Here is a 25,968-nt window from a genome sequence, read left to right on the forward strand (position 1 = left end):
GAAGTAAAAAATGACGTTTTTGAAACTTCAATTTTCAAAGACGAAGTTGCCTACACACCATCGTTTTCTCACAATGATCTTGCAAAGTGAGGTTACGTTCCACCACGTTTTACCATTGAAGCTTGCTTCTGGGCATGCGTGGATGAAAAAACGTCTTAGAAAACGACGTTTTTTTGCTACACACGGTCAATTTCTGTGAAGTAAAAAGTGCACTTTTGAAAAACGACACATAAAATTGAAGCATGCTTCAATTTTTTTTGGTCGTTTTTTACAAGACATAAAACGACGTTTTCCCACACACACGGTCAATTAAAGTGACGTTTTTAAAAACGTCATTTTTTTTCATCACATAAAGTGATGGTGTGTACGCGGCATTATTGTGTGTACTAGTCATTACTGTTGAAGAATTAAAGGAGAAAGCTGACTTGTACTTTGGGTAACAAGAACATTTTCCGGGAATCACTTCAATAAACAAGGGACGCCGGTCAAGGCAGTTGGTGGGCAGTATCAATCTGAACTCCGATTTCAATATTCAGGCTACTTTACACTACTGCATTTGTGGTTTTTTTTTGCCATTTATTATTGAACATCATTGCCTTTTGTTTTTCATGTAACTGAATGAAAAGCATATCTGTAGATTACTCCTGTTAAGACTCTTGTCTATACGCAGCTTTGAAAGTATAACTGACAAATATCTCTTAATGTTTTTTTTAGTCGACTCAAGTGTGGAAACACTTCCGGTATTTATGGCAAGTCACAGTGCATCGGACATAGTGAACAGAAACAGCCCAGTTAGCCCTCCGAACACCTTGAACTTGCGCTCGTCTCACAATGAACTACTGAATTCAGATGTAAAACACACCGAAGCAAAGAGTGACACTCCTCCGAAATGCCGAAAAAAATATGCAATGACTAATATTCAGGCAGCCATGGGTCTGTCTGACCCTGCAGCCCAGCCCCTTTTGTCTAACGGCTCTTCAAATATCAAACTGGTGAAGAATGGGGAAAACCAGCTAAGAAAGGCTGCTGAACAAGTACATGATCCCAATAAGAATGTAAGTTTAGAGGATAGTGTAAACAGGATTTCAGAAAAGCTTGAAGGTAAAGATGAAGATCTTCATGACCCTGAAAGCTCCGAAATCCTCCCATTGCTTCCCAGAAGGACCAAGAGCTTTCTTAACTACTATTCTGATCTGGGGACATCCAGAGACCTTGAGCAGAGTCTAACTAATGGCCATTCAGTAAAAGAAGAGGACAATTCCACATGGGTCACTAACCAAGGTTCTGGCATTATTAGCAATGGAGATGTGCTGCAGCCAAAAGAGAACAAGACTTCAAGTCCTGAGGACAGCCTAGTGCCAACAGTATCATCCAGCCCAGAGACTAAAAAGGATCACCCAAAGACTGGTGCAAAGACAGACTGTGCCCTGCATCGTATACAGAACCTGGCTCCTAGTGATGAGGATTCCAGCTGGACTACATTGTCCCAAGACAGTGGTTCACCAGTAACCCCCGATGAGACAGGTAAGCCTGAACTTTGTTTATGTTATATAGTAAGCTCTGTAGAACCTTGAGTCAAGGGGGGATTTACTAAAACTGAAGCACACAGAATATAGTGCACAGTAACCAATCAACTTCTAGATTTTATTGTCAAAGCTTACTTTAACAAGCTAAAGTTAGAAGCTGATTGGTTAATATGCACAGCTGAACTGGATTCTGTGTGCTCCCGTTTTACTAAATCTCTCCCAATATGTCTATACTGAAACACTTTGTTTTCTTAATTTTTGAAAGGCAATGTAGTATATTTATCCAAGTGGATTTTTGCTAATTTTTATTCTTTTACTTAAGTTTATTAAAGTTTTAGCAAAAGAAGCCGTATACGGGCAGTGCAAATGCAGAGAATTTTTCAATAAACAATGTGCAGAATTTCCACTTGCACATTTTTATTCTAATGTTAGACAAACATGTACTTATCAATTAAAGCTGTCACATTAGGTAGGTGGAGACATTTACTTAAAGCGGGGGTTCAGCCCCAAAAAAAATTTTAACATTACATTCAGCCGAGTTGTCATAATGACAATCAGCTGTTTTTTTAAATTTTATCCCCGTACATACCGTATTTTCACCGCCGCTTCCGGGTATGTCTTCTGCGGGACTGGGCATTCCTAATTTATTGACAGGCTTCCGACCATCACATACAGCGCATCATGAGTTGCCGAAAGAAGCCGAACGTCAGTGCGGCTCTATACGGCGCCTGAGCACCGACGTTCGGCTTCTTTCGGCAACTTGTGACGCGCAGTATGCGACGGTCGGAAGCCTGTCAATCAATTAGGAACGCCCAGTCCCGCAGAAGACATACCCGGAAGCGGCGGTGAAAATACGGTATGTACGGGGAACCACGGCTTTAAAGTGGATGTAAACCCAAAAAATAATAATTATTTGCTGTCACAATATAGAGTATAAGATTTCCTATCATCTGTGCCCAGTCTTGCCACACAGAGTTAATCCAGCTCTGAGCAATCCTCTTTTATTGTTCAGTGAAATAAAACGGACTTACAGAGAAAAACCTTAGTCCGTTCCGCCCCCTTGCTGTGAGTGACAGGTTATTTACATATCTCATGCACTAGCCTGGAGACAGGCATTATTTTTTAATTCCCACCCCCACTCCTTTTCTGAAGTCATGTTACTTTTCTGGATTTTGACTGCATGTTAGTGATTATAGCAGAATTTAGTGTAAGGGGAGTGTAGAGGTGGGCGGGGAGTCTACTGACATCACGACTCCACCCACAGAGCTCCAGACAACAGACCCACCCACAGAATCTGCAGTTATTCAGTTCTTATAACAGACAGAGGGGAGACATTTGACAGGTAAGGATACATGCAGGAGGCATCTATATCCTTATAGATCAGCACTATGGCAGTAGTTTAAAAAGGACGAGAGTGGGTTTACATCCACTTTAACTAAACAGTAGACTGCTCTAGTCATTTCTGCTTTATTTAGAAGGAAATTATTATATAAAAGCAGTATTCATGTGTTAATGCATCACTTCCTCGACCGCATTTCCCATCCTGGCCATTCTTTTCTTTCCTTTATCTTTTCTTTCTGAGAAAGCACCCATTAATGCAATTAATGCCTTGTAACTGTCTTCCCATGCTAATAGCTCTTTAGGGATCAGTGTTGCTGCATGTACATACATTGAATTTTTGTTTAATATTTTTTGTTAAATATAAACCAAATTGTAATCAAGCTGGGTATTTATTAGACAAATGGGCTTCAAAGATTTTCAGTATACTATGCATTTGATCAACATCTGTGATAGATGTTGTTGGATATTCATGACCAAGATTCTTTGTCAGTGAAAAGATATACAGTGGTACCTTGGATTTTGAGTATAATTAGTTCCAGAAGAATGCTTGTAATCCAAAGCACTCGTATATCAAAGTGAGTTTCCCCATTGAAGTCAATGGAAACTCAGATAATTAGTTCCACAGTGACTTCTATTGTATGCAGTACCTCATGTGGCCAGAGGTGGAGGGGGGCACCAGAGACACTTGAGAACCGATCAGATGCACTCGGAAACACTCGGAGAGACTCGGAAACACTCAGGAACTGAGTGTTTCCAAGTAGCTCTGAGTGCATCCAGGTGGCTCAGAGTGCATTTGAACGGATCCGAGTGTCACCAGCGCCCACACACCTCTGGCCTAATGCGGTACTGCACACTGCAGAGGCTTGAAACCTGCTAGTTTTGCAAGACAACGCTCGCAAACCTAGTTAGGATTTATAAAAAAAAAAATAGCTTGTAGTGCGGAACGCTCGTTAACCACGTTACTTGCAATCCGAGGTATTACTGTATAAAAAATGTTTAACCACAAGCAATGGACTCTTACCAGAACCTAAGGACTCCACTACAGAGTCAAATCAGCATAAATATGACAATCACATCAAGCAGAGGTCAGGTTCATATTTTATGGCAGGAGTTCAGTAGTATATCTTGTGAATACAATCAATGGTAACATCAGTGGTGACCATAAATGCATGACATTCAACATCATTTCAAAATGGAAGAATCCACATAGGTTTTATTCCACTTCAAAGAAGTACAAAACAATATGTGCTTTGTATTCATAACAATCCCAAGATGCATGATAGAGGTTCCAAACAATGTGTCACAAAAATTACTAAGTAGGCGTGGTGATGTCATGTGCGCTAGCTCGGACCAACGCATTTCGTCATATGTGACATCATCGAGTGCACCTTAACGTAGCATTTTTGTTGCTAGGAAACCTGAACTGTGGACTATGAGGGGTCTGTGTTGCAGTAGTGTTGCTTGGTTTTTTTTTGGTACTGTTTGAGCATGACATATCAGTGGTTTGTAGCTATATAGATAAACATTGTAGCCAAAAGCAGTAAAAAAAAAGTTAAGTAAAATACATTGTGCAACTGTACAATTCAACAAAGTATGTATGATTAGTCTCTATGTACTAGTATAAATCAGTGGTGTATTTAGGTTTTGTGCTGCCATAGGCCTGACTAAACTCGTGCACCCCCATAATTTAAATATGACCCACCTCTTCCTGTCAAGGCCACACCCCTTTCCATTTAAGACCCGCCCTGACATTTTAAAGCGGAGACACTAGTTCTGGGGGGGGGGGGGGTTGGATTCCCTTAATTTGCAAAGATTTCCTCTCACTTCCTGTTTGGCTATGGGGCAGGAAGTGAGGGGAAATCTCTGCAATGGGACAGGGATGGTAAAAAATAAACTGACAGGGGCTATAACCCTCCCTTACTCTATCCAGAATGAAAAAAAAAGCCTATAGTTCTACAAATTTCTGATCATTTTATGGAGAGGACTAATAACATATAACCATGTCAATGGTGCAGCAGAAAACATATACCACAGGAACGGAGGTTTGTGGTCCAGGATGATAGAACAGTCAAAGTTACAAGCAGCTCCCCCCTCCCCACAGTTGTGGAATGCCGGCTGCCTGCATACTGGAAGCAGTGCGGGCGCTTTATGGGGGCGCTAGACTAATTTGCCTCTCAGCCCGGTCCGCTCCATAAGACTGACACTACACTAACAGTGTAGAGCAAGCCGGCAGGGACTCTTTTCATGCTGCCCCCTGCAAAGCGCTGCCCTAGAACTGGGCCTTGTTGGCCTAGGCCAGGATACAGCCTTGGTATAAATACTACCATTGACTCTATGGGGTTTATTTACTAAAGGCAAATCCACTGTGCACTTGGAAGTGCAGTCACTGTAGATTTGAGGGGAACATTTGAATTAAGCAAGAAAAATTACTGTTTTTTATTTTCCTTGCATGTCCCCCTTAGATCTACAGCTACTGAACTTCCAAGTGCATTTGCTGTGCACTTGTAGTGCACAGTGAATTTGTCTTTAGTAAATTAAATATAATTTATGAACAAATTAAACAGGATTGGTTCCAGCGCAGAACCCTGGAGGACCCCACTTCCCAACCCTGACCATTCAAGTACTCCCCATTTATCACCACCCTCTGAACTCGCCCTTGTAGCCAGTTTTCAATCCATGTACTCACCCTATGGTCCATATCAATGGAGACATGAGAGGATCTCTTTAGTGTTTAAAGCATAAATACACTGTATCTGAGCACCACAAACCTAAAACACTATTTCATAAATTTTTAATATTCAAAGAAAATTCCCCCATACATCCATGTCTCCATGCTTGCAGGTACCGTAATTACTTTGAAAAACACTCCCCTAGCATTTTCGGCCACTGCCACCTGCAGCTCAGTCATGCAGGCAGGAGGGTGTGCTCAGATGAGAAGACCCCTCCTCCCTTCCTGAAAACTCCTGGGGTTTGTATGACATAATTTACCTAGGAAAGAAACCAGTAAGTTAGAAGTGTAAATGTATCTATTTACTAATGCTAGAAGCATTACAATTAAAAATAATCAATGTTGATTGAGAGAGTAAAGTTCCACTTTAACCGCCTGCCGACCGTATACTGTATATATACGGCAGCAAGGCACCTCTCCTGCACAGGATCATGCGCTGCCAACGGCCCGTTCCCATTGTGATTAGACACAACAGGAGCTGATCTGTGGGTATGGCAGACTTGATGTCCGCCAGTGTTCTGTCAATTTATCCAACCCATCATAAACTCCAACCACGTCACTTGCGGTTTATTTAAAGCCTCAGTAATTGGAGAATTTTTAAGGAATTGGTGGTTGGACACAACACCAACAACTGAAAAGAGTCTGGTACAGGATGATTGCGCTGTTTTGACAGCACAGCGGCTAACGAGGACAAAGTTGACGCCGACTCAGAGACGAACATTTTGTTGGCTAGTTTCCGAGTGGAGTAGGAATCTCTGCTCATAATATCCTGCACCGGACTCTATTCCAATTCTACACCAATTTGTCTAAAACTCCAATTACTGCTGGTTTAAAGAAACTGGTAGGTAAGTGATTGGAGTTTCTGATGGGTTGGAGAATTTGACAGAACACCGACACCTGAAGATGCTTTGGTACACAGGCACAGCGGCACTCTGCCTATATAAACAAGGCAGATCGCTGTTCAGTCAGTAAAGAAGGCATGGATCCTGTGTCTCTGCTAAGCAGGGGCATGTTACCATGTCTTCCACTAGAACAAGCACAGTAGTCAAGCACTGGTTAGGCACACATTTAACCCTTTGATCACCCTGGCTGTTAACTCCTTCCCAGCCAGAGTCAGTAGTATAGTAACAGTGCATATTTTTTTAGCACTGATCACTGTATTAGTGTCACTGGTTCCCTTGGATCTGGTCCCCAAAAAGTGTCAAAAGTGTCAGAAGTGTCAGTTAGTATCCCGACTGTCCACCGCAATATCACAATCCCGCTATTAGTTGCTAATCGCCACCATTACTAGTAACAATATAGTGCAAGAAAAAAAATCGTAAGGGTGATCAAATACCACCAAAAGAAAGGTCTATTTGTGGGAAAAAGGGACATACATTTTGTTTAGGTACAGCGTCGAACAAATGCGCATTTGTCAATGAGAAAAGTGAACAGCCTCAGATGATACACAGAGATGAAACAAATCTCCATACAAAATTTTTACCTGTATATCTGCTGTCTTTCCCTTTCTACACTCTTTAAAATGTGCAGATCATGTTACAAATCTTTTTTCCTCATTCAGCAGTGGGAGGGGAGTCTGGGCTTACACTGTGTGAGAGTTGATAGGACACACCCTCTCCTCCACATAGGCAGAGGAACTAAGGAACTTGCAGAACTGCAGTCTGAATAGACAAGCTCTCTGCTTATCTACCTCTAAGTTCCCTCCCTGACACAAATGTTTAGCTGCTGTTATTTCGTGTCAGAAAACTTGTCAAAAGTGACTCTCCTGATAACAGAGGAATGGAGCAGCAGAAAGACACGGCACTTGCCGCTTAGAGATAAGTAAACACTAACGATATATGTGCTCAGGTTACATTCAATGCATGGGATTTGCAACCACTTTCATCTTCGGTTTATCCTAACACTGAAGCTGGCTTTACATGGGTCAGTTTTTCATTCAACTAACAGGTCGAACAAAAAAAAACTGACCCAATTCCCCTATCCACACATTTTATGTGAATGGGGGTATCCTCCCCACTGTGTCATTATATTCTGACAGCAGGGAGACCACTATTGTGAGAATTCACAGATCAGCGCTGCAGCCTATGCCTGTGGCGCTGACCGAGCAAAAAAAACGCCAACAATGGCCACACACGGATCTAAATTTGGCTGATACCTGTTGAACTAGCCAGATTTTGATCCATGTACAGCCAGCTTTAGCCCCCTGAAACCACAAATGGTGCAAAAACACTGCCGTTCCCAAGCTCTACTGTGTTCACCAGGCACCCATGTAACCTCTATAGATGAGAGCAATCAGCAACTGCTGTCTATCATCTTGTTTGCTAAGAATAATCCATCATGGCGTATTATCAGCTTGTCATCATGAAAGACCCTGTACATTGACATACAGCTTCTAATGACAATTTCATAATGCCTTGAAATTCTCAGCCGATGGCTGTCTAGGTGCATAAAACTGTTTACTCTGCATTAGTTGGATTTTTTATAGCTTGACATTCATTTTATACCCATCTTCACCTGCCATGGGGATAAAGAGTAGTAACTACGTGACTATTGGAGGAAAAGCTTTACCATCCTGATTCTATGGAAGGCATTTTATATTTACATTTTGTTAGTGTCTAACATGTTTTCTTACATAAATGTTTTCTATAATCTTGCATCTCCCAACTGATTGTTCATGTGTTCTTTACTATGGGAAATGCAGAGTGAGCCTCCAAACTGTTTGAGAAGGTAGGTAGGTTGGTAATGAGATCCTTTTTTTTTGAAGTCCCCAAGATTTTTCAGAACACCAAGCTCCACCAACACATGTTGGGTGCAGGGCCGTCTTTACCGCAGAGCAAAAGGGTCAGCTGCCCTGGGCCCTGTCATTGCTGTGGGGCCCAAAGCAGCTGCCATTTAAGCCCTGCCCGCAGTTTTCCCGGAGTAACGGGTGCAGCTGATCCCCCCCCCCTTCTCTCTCCCAAGTGGCGTCCACATTAATTAATTTATACAGGATAGCGGGATAGCTGCGGGCTTCATATGTTTGAGCCCGCTCGTCCCGCTTCTCCCTCTGTCAGGAGCTGCGGACTGGAGTCAATGAAAGAGCGGGAGCGATTCTCTGTGTTCCTCCTGCCCCCACCCCTGCCTGGCAGACCTGTGTAGCACACAACCGAGTGAAGTTTTCTGGCTGTGTGCTGAGTCTGATAGGCGGAGACTGTGTGATCTCCCTCCTCCATGTGATCAGGTAAAATAGAACAACGTGGAGAGGAGGGGATTCATATGTTGTGCAGACTGCAGAGAATTGCTGGTACAGAGGTGGACATGGGATGGTACAGAGGTGGAGGGGTACAGAGGTGGACATGGGGGGTACAGAGGTGGATATGGGGGGGTACAGAAGTGAGAGGTGGACATGGGGGGGTACAGAGGTGGACATGGGGGGGGGGTAAAGAGGTGGAGGGGTACAGAGGTGGACATGGGGGGTACAGAGGTGGATATGGGGGGGTACAGAAGTGAGAGGTGGACATGGGGGGGTACAGAGGTGGACATGGGGGGGTACAGAGGTGGACATGGGGGAGGTACAGAGGTGGACATGGGGGAGGTACAGAGGTGGACATGGGGGGGTACAGAGGTGAACACAGGTGGACAGGGGGGAACAGAGGTGGAGGGGGTACAGAGGTGAACACAGAGGTGGACATGGGGAAGTAAAGAGGTGGAGGGGGGTACAGAGGTGAACACAGAGGTGGACGGGGGTACAGAGGTGGATATGGGGGGGTACAGAAGTGAGAGGTGGACATGGGGGGGTACAGAGATGGACATGGGGGGGTACAGAGGTGGACATGGGGGAGGTACAGAGGTGGACATGGGGGGGTACAGAGGTGAACACAGGTGGACAGGGGGGGAACAGAGGTGGAGGGGGTACAGAGGTGAACACAGAGGTGGACATGGGGAAGTAAAGAGGTGGAGGGGGGTACAGAGGTGAACACAGAGGTGGACGGGGGTACAGAGGTGGACATGAGGGGGTACAAAGGTCAACACAGGTGGACATGGGGGGATACAGAGGTGAAGGGGGGTTACAGAGATGAACCCAGAGGTGGACATGGGGATGTACAGAGGTGGACGGGGAGATACAGAGGTCGACGGAAGGATATAGAGGTCAACGTTTAATGGGGGGATGCAGAGGTGGATGGGGGATACAGAAGTGAGCTGTGGATGGGGGGATACAGAGGTGAACATGGTTGGGGGGGGGTAAAAAAGGTGGACATAAGAGAATACAGAGGTTGATGGAAAGATATAAAGGTGGACATGGGGGGTACAGAGGTAGATGGGGGGGATACAGAAGTGAGCTGTGGATAGAGGTGTACAGAGATAAGTTGTGGATGGGGGGGGGGGGGCAGAGGTAGACAAGGGATACAGAAGTAAACTGTGGATGGAGGGGTACAGACGTGAACGTGGAATACAGAGGTGAACTGTGGATGAGGGAGCTGAGGTAAGCAAAGTGATGTGCAGATGTAAACAATAGATGGTTTATTTTGGGAGGGGGGAGGATATGCAAGTGCTGCCCCTTGTGCTGATTTTTTTTTGTGCCCTGTATGATACAAACACCTCAATGTACACCCCCCCCCAATCCCTGTGTGTCATCCTGGACTCCTATCTCTCCCCTTCCCCCCATCATCTTGAACTCCCCCATCTCCCCCCCCCCCCAATCATCCTGGACTCCCCTATCCCCCCATCATCCTGAACTCTGCTATCTCCCCCCCACTCATCATCCTGGACTCCTCTCTCTCTTCCCCTGATCATTATTAGTATTATACAGGGTTTATATTGCACCAACAGTTTGCGCAGCACTTTACAACATGAGGGCAGGCAGTACAGTTACAATACAATTCAATACATAAGTTTACACGTGTGTTTTGTTTTTTGGAATGTTGGGGTGGAGAGACAATTTGCATGGGGGGGGGCCCCAAGATTTTTTTTTGCCCAGAGCCCAATCAATAGTAAAGACGGCCCTGGTTGGGTGGCATAGGTGTGCGCAGCCTATTGCATTAGGCTGTGCACCCCAAGGCTCAAACACACATGTCTTTCTCTGCAGGCTCGGCTGCATAGGGCAATGAATGAATTGGAAGTGGCTTCATGTTCATTCACAAACTGAAGCATTGTAAATGCAGACCTATTTCCTATAGTGGAACTACACTGCACCTGAGCACTACAAACCAAAAACACTATTTAATACATTTTTAATATTCAAAGCAAACTCACCCATCCATCCATGTCTCAATGCTTTATTTTTCTGAGATATCACTTTAAAAAACACCCGTGGCCATCTTGAGGAAGAGAAGATGATTCATGTAGCATTTACTTCCTGAAATCTATATGCCCTTAGTCCAGGCATGCAGACAGGAGGGTGTGCTTAGCTGAGAAAATACCTCCTCCTCTCCTGAATATTCCTGGGATGTATGACATCATTTTGGTCTAGGCCTGAAAACCAGGAATAACTGAAGAAGCGTAAAAAAAGAAAAAAGGTTAAAACTAGTAAATATGATATACTTTACTATTTATTTACTAATACTAGCAGCATAAGGATTGAAAATAGACAATGTTGATTGATTTAAGTAATACCCATGGTTCTATTCAGTGCATTTGTGCTGTTAACAAAATGAGATCAGGAAAAAGCATTCAGTGAAAATTATCATACTAACTGTTTGCTATAGGTTACTGCATTTGGACAGCTTTTTGGTTTGTGCCTACCAGTTCACTTGTATGCCATTGCCATGACAGTGGAACAAATTATAACCTGGGCAGAGCTGTTCATAAAGCTTAAGGTGGTTGTAAAGGATTTTTTTAAATAACAAACATATCTATACTTACCTGCTCTGTGCAATAGAATTGCACAGAGCAGCCCCGATCCTTTTATTCTTGGGTCCCCTGCTGCCGCTGCTGGCTCCTCCTCTCTTGCTGGTGCCCCCAAAAAGCCAATTCCCATGAGGGCAGTCATGCAGACTCGCTTCTGAGTCCCGCTGCTGCGTCCATTGACACAGACAGTGGGGCTCGGCCCCCTCTCGGCTCCCTTGTCACTGGAGTTGATTGACAGGAGTGGGAGCCGCTGCTATCAATCTGCCAAGGGATGGGGGACAAAGCCAGGAGAGCCGCAGATCTCATGCACAACGCTAGATCAGCTCAGGTAAGTATAAGGGGGCGAGGGGGGAGTCTGTGACACAGAAGGTTTTATACCTTAAAGTGGAGGTCCACACAAAAAGTGAACCTCCGCTTTTCGGAACCCTCCCTCCGGTGTCACATTTGGCACCTTTCAGGGGTGGAGGGGGGTGCAGATACCTGTATAATACAGGTATTTGCACCCACTTCCGGGAATAGACTGCCGCCCCTTTGCGTCACCCCCGCTGTCTTCCCAGGAGACAGCAGGGACCAGTGAGGGAGCGCCGAGTAACAGAGGTTCTCAATTTTCACTACCCTATCCAAAATTGTAAAAATGGAAACTTTTGCCTGGAGTTTTCCAATTATCAACATCAATTACTAGACTTCATTGTTCACATGGTCCTGTGGGCAGCAATTATATTCACAGTGCAACAACCTTTAGCAACTAATGACAGTTGAGACTTCAGAACAGAGGATTATTGATCCATTGCTAAAGGTTACTGTTTGCACCTTACTTTTGTATTAGTGGATAGCCTCGTCTTGTAAAACAACCCATTTCTAAAATAGAAATGAAAGGTAAAACATTTGTGTGTGCAAGTATATATATATATATATATATATATATATATATATATACACACATACACCTTTGTGTTCCCTTTTATATTCATGATCACATACCCTCTGTTCTCAGTTGCATAATGAGAGCTGGAGGAGGAGAAGCAACAGTCAACTGGTCTTCCTAGTGAATAGCTGTGTGGGGTGCTCAGAACAAGGCTGATCACTAGAGCAGAGCTGGCTGGGTTCTCAGCACCACAAGATAACTGACCACGCTGTGCTCTTATGCCTAGTCTGATCAGTTTTATTAGGAAAGCAGAAGGACTGTCAGGAACATAAGGTATACTTTTTTATGCAAGTACATGGTACAGCAGGCACAGATCAGGAATAAGAAAGGTTGGGTTTATATATTCTTTAAAAGTAAAATCCACCATTTTTTTCCCCAAGTCATCCAATCAGCCTTGTCCACTTCATTGACAATAGGGTATGATGATGTATACAATTCTGGGGAAAGGACTGCCTTTTTACTGTATAGGATGAGTACATTTAAAAAAGAAGCTCTTCGGTCACAAAGAGGTTAAATACGGTTTTCAGATGAAGTAGGAATGCACTGCACCTACTGTATATATAAAAGGCACAATTTATGAGCTGCCGCAGACAGGATGGGTTCCTGGAAGCATATTAGCAGCAAGGAGCCAGTATAAATCAGTGTTAAGCTCTTATCAAAACTTAAAGAATTTGGTATGTAAGGAATTTTTCATTTTCACAATTTTAAAGTAACTGTTTAACCTCAGGCACCAAAGTGATAACAGCAACAAAACCGAAAAGGTTTGGCGTGTCTGCACCTGCCTAGTGCCAGAAGACGGTATTATTTTACATAAGATATTTTTCACTCAAGAGGAAAATCTTTGTCCCGGTGCTCTTGGCTGTACCACATCCATGTGTGGATTTCTAAAATACTATGGCCTGGATTCACAGAGACTAATGCTGCATACACACCATCACTTTATGTGATGAAAAAAAACGAAATTTTCTGTGAAGTAAAAAACGACGTTTTTGAAACTTCAATTTTCAAAGACGAAGTTGCCTACACACCATCGTTTTTCTCACAATGTTCTAGCAAAGCGAGGTTACGTTCCACCACGTTTTTCCATTGAAGCTCGCTTCATAAGTAGCTTCTGGGCATGCGCGGATGAAAAAACGTCGTTTTAAACAACGTTTTTGCTACACACGGTCAATTTCTGTGAAGTAAAAGTTGACGTTTTGAAAAACGACACATAAAATTGAAGCATGCTTCAATTTTTTTTGGTCGTTTTTTAGAAGACATAAAACAACGTTTTCCCCCACACACGGTCAATTAAAGTGACGTTTTTAAAAACGTCATTTTTTTCATCACATAAAACGACCGTGTGTACGCGGCATTACACCGATGTATCTACTGATACGCCGTCGTAAGTCCAAATGTGCGCCGTCGTATCTATGCGCTGATTCTCTAAATCAGATACGCCTGAATTGTGGCAAGATGTGACCGACGTAAGTCTCCTACGCCGTCGTATCTTGGGTGCATATTTACGCTGGCCGCTAGGGGCGCTTCCGCTGATTTATGCATCGAATATGTAAATGAGCGAGATACGCCGATTCCCGAACGTACTTGCGCCTGTCGCTGTAATCTACGTCGTTTGCGTAAGGCGTTTTTCCGGCGTAAAGTTAAACCACCAAAAAGCTGGTCTAAGTCGTTTAGGGTATGGACATCGGAACTGCCGTCGGATTTTACGTCGTTTACGTAAGTCGTACGTGAAGGGGGCTGGGCGTAAGTTACGTTCACGTCGTACGCATTGAGCCGTCGTATCTTAGGGAGTATATGCAACGTGGTTCTGAGCATGCGAGCGCATGCGCCGTTCGTTCGGCCATGCATTTACATGGGGTCACGCTTCATTATAATACAAGTGTTCCTGTAAAATTGGACTTTCCTCTTTGAATCCACATTCAAATGTATGATATTTATTCCATTCCACAGTTGCATTCCAGTAGTTAGAGGTGTGTCTCCAGTCCCCCAGGCCAGAAGCTATTGATGAATGGTGTGCTTATACTACAAAAGTCTATAGAGACATTACTGATGGCGGTTGTTAAAAAGACCATGCCACTAATGTACAAAATTGTGGATAAAAACACAGAGAAGCGAAGATCAAGTATATTAGATGCTTAAATAGATTGTAAACATATACAAAAAAAAGTCATACTTAGAGTGGGCAATGGTTTTGTACAGAGCAGCCCTGATCTTCCTCTTGTGGGTTCCCCCATTGGCACTCCTGGCTCCTCCTTCTCCTTGTCATGTGCCCCCATAACAAGTAGCTTGCTGTGGGAACACTTGTGCAGGCTTGATCCTGAGCTGCGCTGCACGTGTCTGTGGACACACATAGTGCGGCTCAGGATCCTGTCCCCGCTACTTGCTACTTGCCCCCGCCCCTGCTTATCACAGTCACAGTGATAGGGAGCAGTGATTGCCATCCCCCTACAGTTAGAACACACCCAGGGAACACACTTAACCCCTTGATCGTCCCCTCTTGTTTAAAGCGGAGGTCCGGTTAAAAAAATAAATGAATAAAAGTCAGCAGCTGCTAAAACTGTAGCTGCTGACTTTTAATAAGGACACTTACCTGTCCTAGTTGCCAGCGATGTCAGCCCCCGCCGAGGCCGATCCTCGATCCTGGCAGCTCCAGGCGCCGCCATCCACAGTAAGGGAAACAGGCAGTGAAGCCTGTGCGGCTTCACTGCCCGTTTCCTACTGCGCATGTGCGAGCAGCGCGGCGATTTGTGAATGGGCAGGCTGCTTTCCGGGATACACATAGTTCCCAGAATGCAGCGCGCCCCATTCACAAGAAGAAACTGAGTGTAGGAGGAGGAAGAGAATCCACGCGGAAGATGAAGAGGCAGATTCGGGACTTCCGCATAGCAACAGCTATTTAGGGTAAGTAAAACATTTTTTTTTTTCATTTTTGGTGGAAAGATTTTTTTCAGGGTGGAACTCCGCTTTAACCCCTTCCCTGCCAGTGACATTTACATAATAATCACAGAATTTTTATAGCACTAATCGCTGTATAAATGCCAATGGCCCCAAAATAGTGTCAAAAGTGTCCCCTACAATGTCGCAGTCACAATAAAAATTGCACATCGATGCCATTATTAAAAATAATAAAAATAAAATTGCCATAAATCTATCCCCTATTTTTGTAGACACATTGGCCCAGATTCACAAAGGACTTACGACGGCGCAGCGCCATGTACACCGTCGTAAGTCCTAATCTGGGCCGTTGCGACTGATTCTTAGAATCAGTTACGCATAGATATCCTTTAGATCCGACAGGCGTGAGTCTCTTACGCCGTCGGATCTAAACTGCAATTTATTTTTTACCGCTAGGTGGCGCTTCCGTCGATTTCCGCGTCAAGTATGCATATTAGCTAGCCGACGCAGTAAAGTTACGACGTTTACGTTAGGCTTTTCCCGGCGTATAGTTGCTCCTGCTATATGAGGCGCAGCCAATGTTAAGTATGGCCGTCTTTCCCGCGTCTAAATTTTAAAAAGTTACGTCGTTTGCGTAAGTCGTCCGTGAATGGGGCTGGACGTCATTTACGTTCACGTCAAAACCAATGACGTCCTTGCGACGTAATTTGGAGCAATGCACACTGGGAAATTTTAAGGACGGCGCATGCGCGGGGACGCGCTTCATTTAAATGATACACGCCCCCCTACCCGCCGAATTTGAATTCCGCCGGGTGATTTATGCTACGCCGCCGCAACTTTACAGGTAAGTGCTTTGTGAATAAAGCACTTGCCTGAAAAACTTGCGGCGGCGTAACGTAAATCGGATACGTTACGCCGCCGCACAGATACGCCAGCTGTACCTGAATCTGGCCCATTAACTTTTGCGCAAACCAATCAATATACGCTTATTGCGATTTCCTTTTTTACCAAAAATATGTAGAAGAATACATATCAGCCTAAACTGAGGAAGAAATTAGTTTTTTTATATATTTTTGGGGATATTTATTATAGCAAAAAGTAAAAAATATTATTTTTTTTTTTTTTAATGTTTGCTCTTTTTTTGTTTCTAGCGCAAAAATAAAAACTGCAGAGGTGATCAAATACCACCAAAAGAAAGCTCAACTTTGTTAGGGTACAACGTCGTACGACCGTGCAATTGTCAGTAAAAGCGACCCGTGTCGTATCGCAAAAAAGGGCTTGGTCAGAAAAGGGGGTAAATGCTTCCGGGGCTGAAGTGGTTAATAGAGAAAAGTAATTGCCAGACACAGAAGAGGACCCAGGTTCAAGTCCAGGTCCTGAGAGAAACTCTGTAAAAAACACCCCCTTCTCAGAACACCCCTCAGGCCTCCCAATGCGTTGGCAGCAACAAAGGAAAAGAAAGCGGTTGGATGACAAAGCGCAAGATTGCCTAAAAGCACGAAGTTCTACTATGCTACCACTGCTTGTCATCAACATTAGAGAAAAGAGTAAGTAGTTGTTATCTGTGTCGACTTTAATGGGGTAGTTCAGGCTCTCAGGGTCCATGAGGGCTGGGATAATGCAGTGATTACAAGTCCCTTGTAGGTGATGCTGCTCTCTCTTTGCTGCGCTGTATGATATGCCCTTGTGACCCCGGCATCCTGGGCCCTAGGCTGTGTGTTAGAGGCTTCTGACCCTTCCACTCTGTCCTCTAGGCTGTATTCTAGAGCCTTCTGAATGACCTCTGCAGTCTGCACCCTAGGCTGTATGTTGGAGTTTTCTAACCCCTGCACTCTGTGCCCTAGCAGGTGGTGGCGCCTACTTAAGTACAAAATAAATATAAGTGTACATGAATGATGAACCAATAGTGGTTAAATTACATGGTAATGTCTATTGTCAATCCAAATGAATGAGTGTGTAGATTAAAGAGAAATAAATCATAAAAAAAAAATATATATCATAAAAAATGAATAATAAATAAATCAAAAATAAAAATGATAATTATAAACAAATGTGCAATACAATGCTGGTGATTATCCTTGAATACATAAACTGTAGAAAGTGCAAACAATGTGTATCAAAAACAAGTCCAGTTTCCAATCTTGCTTCATGAAAAAATTAAATAAAATAAAATAAAGTGCTGTGTGCTTCATGCAGATGCAGGCTATACTGCAAGCCTTCAGTGGATCACTCAATGCTCTCCCCCAATGGTCCCGCACTCACCGAATCCAATCACCCCTACAGGGGTAACAGGCTCTCACAATAAGTATCCGCACTGCTAGGACTGCCAGGACTTTTCATGTGTGAACTTTCAGCCGCTCATAGAGGAGACAAATGAAGCGCCCAATAGCGTGATACCGTTTTATAAATGAAGTATAATATTTTATTCTTACAAACAGGTACTCACATTTGACATATGGTAAAAAAAAGCCTTAAAAACGACGAGTGCTGTAGCTCAGAGATGCGATCGCTCTACCGGTTTCGTCTCTCTGACGTCATCTGGAGCGCTCCAGATGACGTCAGAGAGACGAAACCGGTAAAGCGATCGCATCACATTTGTTTATAATTATTTTTATTTTTGATTTATTTATTTATTATTCATTTTTTATGATATATATATATATATTTTTATGATATTTATTTCTCTTTAATCTATACACTCATTTATTTGGATTGACAATAGACATTACCACGTAATTTAACCACTATTGGTTCATCATTCATGTACACTTATATGTATTTTGCACTTAAGTAGGCGCCACCACCTGCTATTCACACCCATTGCCTTTCTCCATCTAGGTGGAGTTTTTTATGCAGGGGCTGCCACTTTAATATTTATTCATCTATTTATTTATTTAGTTTATTCACAGCATCCCGTGTCACTTTGATTTAAATTGTCCGTAGCGCAGATTCATTTTCCTTTATATACTCTGTGCCCTAAGATGTTATGCCGCGTACACACGATCATTTTTTGGCATGAAAAAAATGTTGTTTTTAAAAACGTCATTTAAAATGATCGTGTGTGGGCTGCACATCGTCTTTCAGTTTCTGAAAAACGTCAATTTTTTTTTTTTCGAACATGCTGCATTTTTTAACGTTGTTTTAAAAAATGTTGTTTTTCGGGTTGTAAAAAATTATCGTGTGTGGGCTAAAACGACGTTTTAAACCCGCGCATGCTCAGAAGCAAGTTATGAGATGGGAGCGCTCGTTCTGGTAATGGAGTAAGCACATTCATCGAGCTGTAACAGAAAAGCGCGAATCGTCTTTTACTAACAAGGAATCAGCTAAAGCAGCCCAAAGGCGAATAGAACCACCGTGCTTTGTTCATCATTTTTGAAAAACAATGGTGTATGGGCAACGTTGTTTTTAATGATGAAGTTGGAAAAACTTTGGCCCAGATTCACAGAAAGCAAGGCGCACATTACGCCGCCGTAGAGCAAACACTGTACGGTATACAAACGCAGCGCAGAGAGGCAAGCATTGCATTCAGCAAGCCAATGCTCCCAACGCTGCGCCAGCGTGGCGGGGATTTCGAAGGCATACGCTGGCGTAGGTGGAAGTGGGTGTAACCCCATGCAAATGAGGCGTGACCCCATGCAAATGATGTGCCGAGCGCCACACAGGTACGTATCACGAACTGCGCATGCGCTGTGACGTGGACGCACCCCCCTGCGCCTGCTCATAACCATGCTGGCACAACTGCCTAATCTACGCCAGATCACTGCAAACGCCGTAAACATAACGTACGCCCAGCTAGACACACGTACAACGCACAATACGCCGGCTTGTGTTCCCTGGTGCAGACCTGAGCATGTCTGTTGCTGGGTTGCACCTCCTTTATGTGGAATAACTTTACGCCGGACGTACAACTTGCGCGCATCTCGCGTAGCATGCGCCGCGCACACGCACGTTCATGAATCGCCGTATTTCCCTCATTTGCATGTTTCAATGGGAGCGGCACCATGCTCCCAGCCTAAATTTACGCCCACCCTACGCCGGCGTAAGCAAGATACGTCGGCGGGGTGTAGCCTGTTTTTAGGCGCATATTAGTTTGTGGGTCTGGCGCACCGATACGACGGCGCACATTTGCACTTACGACGGCGTAACTTGTTATACGTCGGCGTAAGTGCTTTGTTAATCTGGGCCTATGTTTTTTGGCTGAAAAACGTTTTCTTTCATGCTGAAAAATGATCGTGTGTACGCGGCATTAGAGTCTCCTGTCCCCTGCACTTTCTGTCCTTGGTTGTACATTACACATTCCTGGGCACTGCACTTTGTAGACTTGGCAGTACATTAAACTTCTTATCATTGCTTTCTCCACCTACCATTGTAAAGTAGGTTGGGTGCCATTGCTGTCCTTATAAACATTCTAGTACTTTCTGTCTGTCATGCTGATCCTCCTATTTTCTAAGTTATTGATCAAGAACAAGTCAGTCATTCAAAATGTTGACGCCAGAGACAACCAGGCAGCTACAATTTTTAGAAGGAAAGTGGAAGCCTATTTATCTCTGCTCATATAGGTTGCTTTTAGCACTTGACCATTCATCCTAAACTAATTGTGCCCTCTGAGACAATGTCTACTGTGTAATGTAGTGCCTCTGCTGATATCTCTTAAAGGCTGTGTGACTGCTTTAAATAATTTAGTTTTATTTCAGTTTTTAATGGTTTTATAACCATTTTTTTTACTGTATTTCATTTATAACATTGAATCTAGAAAGCAGATTTGTAAAAAATTAAGAATTGCTCTAATGTCTAAAAAAGACCGTAGCAAGTTTATTTACTTTCCATATGAGGGCTGAAGAGCCATATTAACAGCTTTATGTGGAACAGAATGTTATTGGCTGTCCAGTACCTTACCTCTCCCAAATAGTCACTGCCCTCCCCCTCTACAATGTCATACTGACACAGTGAACTCCACACAAGTATTATTCCCATGAAACACAAAGGAACAAACCTCATGGTGCAGTAATCCTCAATCTCATTTAATTAAATGAATAAAAGGTAGTACACTCACAATTTACAGGTAAAAGACATTCTAGTTTCAATGTGGAAAACTTCCATTGTTCACAAGCTCCTCCCTATGCATTTTGTCATCAGATGTCGTAGTCAGGGGCGTGGTTCGAGTGTTATATATAGGCGGGACAGCGCGCAAATGGCAGAAATGAGCTGCGTTCCAATCCACGGAATTTACAACAGTGTTCGCAACCAAGGAAACTATCTATTGACTAAAAGCCCGCTCCATAACAGTAATCACACTGTTATGGTAGACAAAGTATAATACAAATGATACAAGCAACCGTCTTCCAGAACAGTGTGATTACTGTTATGGAGCAGGGTTTTAGTCAATGGATAGCATTCTCGGTTGTGAACACTGTTTTAACTTCCGCCGATTGGAACGCAGCTCATTTCCGCTGTTTGCATGCTGTCCCGCCTATATATATATACAGGGCTCAAAATTTCAAGTCCTGAGCCAATAGCCAGGCCTTTAAGAGTTACTCGCCACTAGTTGCACCACCCAACCCCTCCCCTGCCCCACCCCTAAGTCTGCCCCTAAACACGCCCTTGTAAATTATCTCATAAAAATGACACTGTTAAATGTTTTAAGCAGAATTAAGTTCCAAAAGTAAATATTATTATCAACAACGTTAACAATATTAACTTAAAACATATCAGTACCCATCAGTGCAGCCTCACTGTGCCCATCAAATGCAGCTTTACGGTACCCATGAATGTAGCCTCACTGTGCCCATGAATGCAGCCCCACTGTGCCTATGAATGCAGCCTCACTGTGCCCCATCAAATGCAGTCTCACTGTGCCCCATCAAATGCAGTTTCACTGTTCCCATGAACGCAGCCTCACTGTTCCCATGAACGCAGCCTCACTGTGCCCATGAATGCAGCCTCACTGTGCCCATGAATGCAGCCTCACTGTGCCCCATCAAATACAGCATCACTGTGCCCCATCAATTGCAGCGTCACAGTGCCCCATCAAATGCAGCGTCACAGTGCCCCATCAAATGCAGAGTCACAGTGCCCCATCAAATGCAGCTTTACAGTGTACCATTAAATGCAGCTTTTGAGGGCTGTATATATATATATATATATATATATAACACTCAAATGGTCGTCTAACCATGCCCCTGACGACGTCATCTCATGATGAAACCCATGGGGCGGAGCTTGTGATGTGAGTGTATGCTGGGATGCGGCGGCCATCTTGTCGGTGGGGAATGCTGGAAGTTTTCCACATTGGAACTAGCATGTCTTTTACCTGTAAATTGTGAGTATACTACCTTTTATTCATTTATTTTAAAGGAGATTGAGGATTACTGCACCATGAGGGTTGTTCCTTTGTGTTCCATGGGAATAATACTTGTGTGGAGTTAATGGTTGGTTAATCTGGATTGGAGCGTGGAAACCATTGTGCCTGTATCTATCTCCCTTTGCCTTTTTGGTCGTGCTGTGCAGAGATTGAGGGATCTTTCTATTACATTCGATGCCTATTTGACCTTTGTTATGGGGGTCTAAAGAGGAGGGTAAACGGCAGTGTGATTGGGCCAGTGATGGTTTTCCTTTTCTGTCCACACATAGGGCGTATCGTATGTTATTTACGCTACGCCACCGCAATTTAGAGAGGCAAGTGCAGTATTCACAAAGCACTTGCTCCATAAGTTGCGGCGGCGTATTGTAAATCAGCCGGCGTAAGCGCGCCAAATTCAAATTGAGAAGAGGTGGGCATGTTTTATGGAAATAAAACATGACCCCACGTAAATGACGTCTCTAACGAATGGTGCATGCGCCGTTCATGAAAGAATCCCAGTGCGCATGCTCGAAATTACGCCGCAATTTGTCAATGCTTTAGACTTTAGAACGTAATTTACGCAAAGCCATATTCGCGAACGACTTACGCAAACTACATAAAATTTTCGACGCGGGAACGACGTCCATACTTAACATTGGCTATGCCTCATATAGCAGGAGTAACGTTACACCGGAAAAAGCCTTACGCAAACTACGTAAAAAGATTCGCCGGGCGCACGTACGTTTCTGAATCGGCGTATCCAGCTCATTTGCATATTCTACGCTGAAATCGACAGCAGCGTCACCTAGCGGCCAGAGTAAATATGCACCCTAAGATACGACGGCGTAGGAGACGCCGCTCATATCTTAGCCCAATTTAAGCGTATCTGGTTTCCAGAATACGCTTAAATTTACGACGGCGTAGATTCAGAGTTACAATGGCGTATCTACTGATACGCCGGCGTAACTGTTCTCTGAATCTAGCCCATAGTGTATACCTTATCAAGTGTGCTGTCTTCAACAATATCCGTGGACCAATGTTTTACGGACATTTTTTATGAGCGAGAGTTCATTTTTATTGTTATTAATTGTGATTATCACAACAGTTACCCGATTTTGACACATACAGTGTACCGGGGGTATAAGAACAAGGCAGTACTTCAGGGGATTCATCCAATATGATCCAGCATAAATCGACTCCCCTATAGTGAACTGGTAAAGGTGTTCCTCCTGCTCTGACTGGTTCCTGACTTCCATACTTCACATGAATGAAACATTTGCCCACCTCCTTCTTTTTTAGGACATACCTCCAGCAGGTAATAACTTTGGCCACGTACAGCAATTTTTATGCAATGTCACCCAACCATGTGCAAGGAAATACAAAAAGAGCACTTTGCTTTTACATGATTGGATGATGGATTGGTGATTGGTGCAACTGCACTCAGGGCTAGTGCAAGGACTTTTGACACCCCAGGCAAAACCTAATTTTGCCGGCCCCATTGGCTCCACCCCTGACTCCACCCCTTTGTCCTGCCAATTTGACAGGAGGTGGCTTTATATAGGAAACATTGGCTCTGCTTCCTCTAGCGCTGGCTCCAGTGCTGCACTGCGCCTCTAATTATACTAAAGGTGGGATGGAGCAACTACCTGAGACTGAGTTAGATACATGCTGCAGCCTGCAGAGCATGCAGATGCGGAGGAAAACCAGTGGCCGGGCGCCCCTAGGCAGTAGTGCGCCCTAAGTGGTTGCCTAGTTTGCCTAGTGGTAGCACCGGCACCGGTATCTATGGAAGCTATTGTGTGTAGTTTGCATTTGCTTATTGGGTTGTTTCTTGCAATTAAATGTGGTTTAAAGCAGCTCAAAGTTTTTGAACATGGCTGAAGACTCTCTCATTAGAAGGCAGAACGGGATAGAGGGCGCTCTACACTATTGGGAAATACCAGCTCTGGAGACAGCCCTCATTCACCAGTTAATAATGAGGTATCAGACTGATAAAAAAAAAAAAAAAAGCATTCCATACAGAATTTGGGAATGACAAATCATTACGTTTCCACCAAAATAATATAATATGTTTATTATAAAAAAAAACATTTCAAAGGGGGCCCAGCTTCCCTTTCTCAGATTCTCAATGCAAAATATGATAGTTACATGGGGGCTTAGATTGCTCACTTGGGACTATCCTATTCCATCTTCCCTGACTGGGCCTATTCATCTTGTTGAACCTGTAGCCCCCCAGAGAGTCAGCTGGAGGGAGAGGGTACACAGGGAAAAACAAGCCTGGAGAGCAGGTTGCTGCCACCCTCTGTTTTCACTGCCAGGGAAGCTGGGGGGCTGCTGAGGGATGGGGAGAAAGACACTTCCATGTGACTCCATAGACTATAGCACTCACAGCAGCTAGGTTAGTAGCAGGTGGCTAAATTACAGAGTTGCTTGCTCAGATAAGCCATGATTGTTTCCCCCAGGTGCTCACCTCCTGCTTTATTACCTTATCTTCACACATCCTGCTGCAAAGCAAGCAACCACTATAGAAGTCTGAGGATGGCCTGGAAGTTCCTCATGTTTATTGGTAGCGGCCAGCTGGATCACATAGAGCCTTTATCCACAATGCCTCATTATTATACAGTATAACAATAGCAGCCGATCTATCAGCATTGATGGGGCTGTATGATCGATCTGCCTACTGATCGCTCACATAGACATCTAATAGTTTACACAGCTGGCTTAGAGATCAGCCAGCCCCACTATTGTGAGTGTGTGTGTTGTGATACCAGCTGACCTCCCCTTCTGCTTTTTTGAATGACGGTGCTCATCTTTATTGTGCTTCTGCTGCCAAAGACCAGCACTGTCAATAACACCTAAATAAAGTTATTGTAAACCATTGAAATGAACAATGAACAAAGCATATCCTTCTATAGTGTGTAGTTGCCTATATCCAAAACACTTAAGCCTCGTACACACAATGGGATTTCCATCAGACAAATCCGTGGAATTTTGTGCGAAGGGCGTTGGCCGTGAACATGGTATTTTCAGCCTGTTGTCTAATGGTTAGCATTGGTTCGGAGAATACGTGTTTGTACTTTGGATTTTAGCCCGATGGACTTGTGTACACACGATCTGATAATCCGACAAGACACATTTGTTGACGGAAAATTTGAGAGCGTGCTATAAAACATTTGTTGTCGGAAAATCTGACAAGAATTGTCCGATGAAGTGTACAAACGGTCGGATTATCCAACAAAACCCTTCCATCACACATTTGTTGTTGCAAAATCTGATCGTGTGTATGGGCCTTTAGTGTGATTTTTTTTGTCTCCTCTCTTATTCCTCTGCTATCTGCATCAGTCAATCCCAGTGGTCACATGACCTGAATACCCGAACCTGCGGCCTGGCATCTAGAATTTCCTAAAGGGCCGGGAGGCAGCGACAAGGAGGGGTTAAGTGTTAACAGCTCTGTCTGATGCCCATATTATACATTGTAGGCTGTGCCTATTCTTATTGCTAGTGTGAATGAGGCCTAAAAGGGTTTACAACCACTTAAAGTATTTGTCTCTCTGTGGTCGGACAGCAGTGGGGAGAAAAGGGGCAAGCTTTCTGATCTCACTGCTTAGCAACCACAGAATGAATTGAATCGGGACCAATCAACTATGTTCATTCAACAGTCTTTTTTTCTTTGTGGCAATACTTTTTTATTCATTTGTGTCTTTTATATTTGCTTGGTATTTTACTTTAAAGCGGAGTTCCAGGCTTTTTATGTTTCTTAAAAATCAACAGTTACAAAAAGTGTATCTGCTGACTTTGAATAAACAGACACTTACCTGTTCCGCGGTCAAGCGATATGGCCGCCCGGGATGTCGCTTTTCTCCCCCTCCTCTCCGCCAGCGCCTCTATTGACACTCTGGGCACCCAGTCGGGACAGCTTTCTGCTTCACGGCCGGGCACGCACTGTGCATGCGTGAATCGCACTGTGCTCTCGGAGTGGATAGGCGATCTTCTGGGACCTATCACGTGTCCCAGGAGATTGCCTAGAGGGAGGGGTGGAGAGGAGAATTCACCTAGGCGGCCTGTAGGCGGAAGGAGGAAGTGGGACAGGAAGTCCCACTCCAAACGAAGCCCCCACTCCCCCTCCAAAAAAATTATATGCCAAATGTGGCATGTAAGGGGGCGAGGAGTGCTTAAAGCGGAAGTTCCACTTTTGGGTGGAACTCTGCTTTAACTAGATGGTTTTAAAACCAGGGCTGTGGAGTCAGTAGATAAGTGTTCCGACTCCTCAGTTTTTTGTACTTCCGACTCCGACTCCCCGACTCCTCTGTATTAATATGCGAATGTATTTTATACATTCCTTGAAGGAAAGAAAGGCAACATACATGTCATTACCACAGGAGTTTTT

General features: G+C 43.9%; 1 protein-coding gene across 6 annotated transcripts in view; it reads left to right on the forward strand.

Moving 5' to 3' along the window:
• Positions 1-25,968, forward strand: part of APBB2 (amyloid beta precursor protein binding family B member 2) — a 478,208-nt gene that overhangs the window by 203,584 nt on the left and 248,656 nt on the right. For all 6 annotated transcript variants that reach the window (XM_040335050.1, XM_040335048.1, XM_040335053.1 and 3 more), the window contains one exon: positions 715-1,524. In XM_040335050.1, the coding sequence (XP_040190984.1) occupies positions 715-1,524 (810 nt within the window). The remainder of the gene's footprint in view (positions 1-714; positions 1,525-25,968) is intronic.

This window comes from Rana temporaria, chromosome 1, assembly GCF_905171775.1.
Source record: "Rana temporaria chromosome 1, aRanTem1.1, whole genome shotgun sequence".
Classification (NCBI taxonomy): Eukaryota; Metazoa; Chordata; class Amphibia; order Anura; family Ranidae; genus Rana; species Rana temporaria.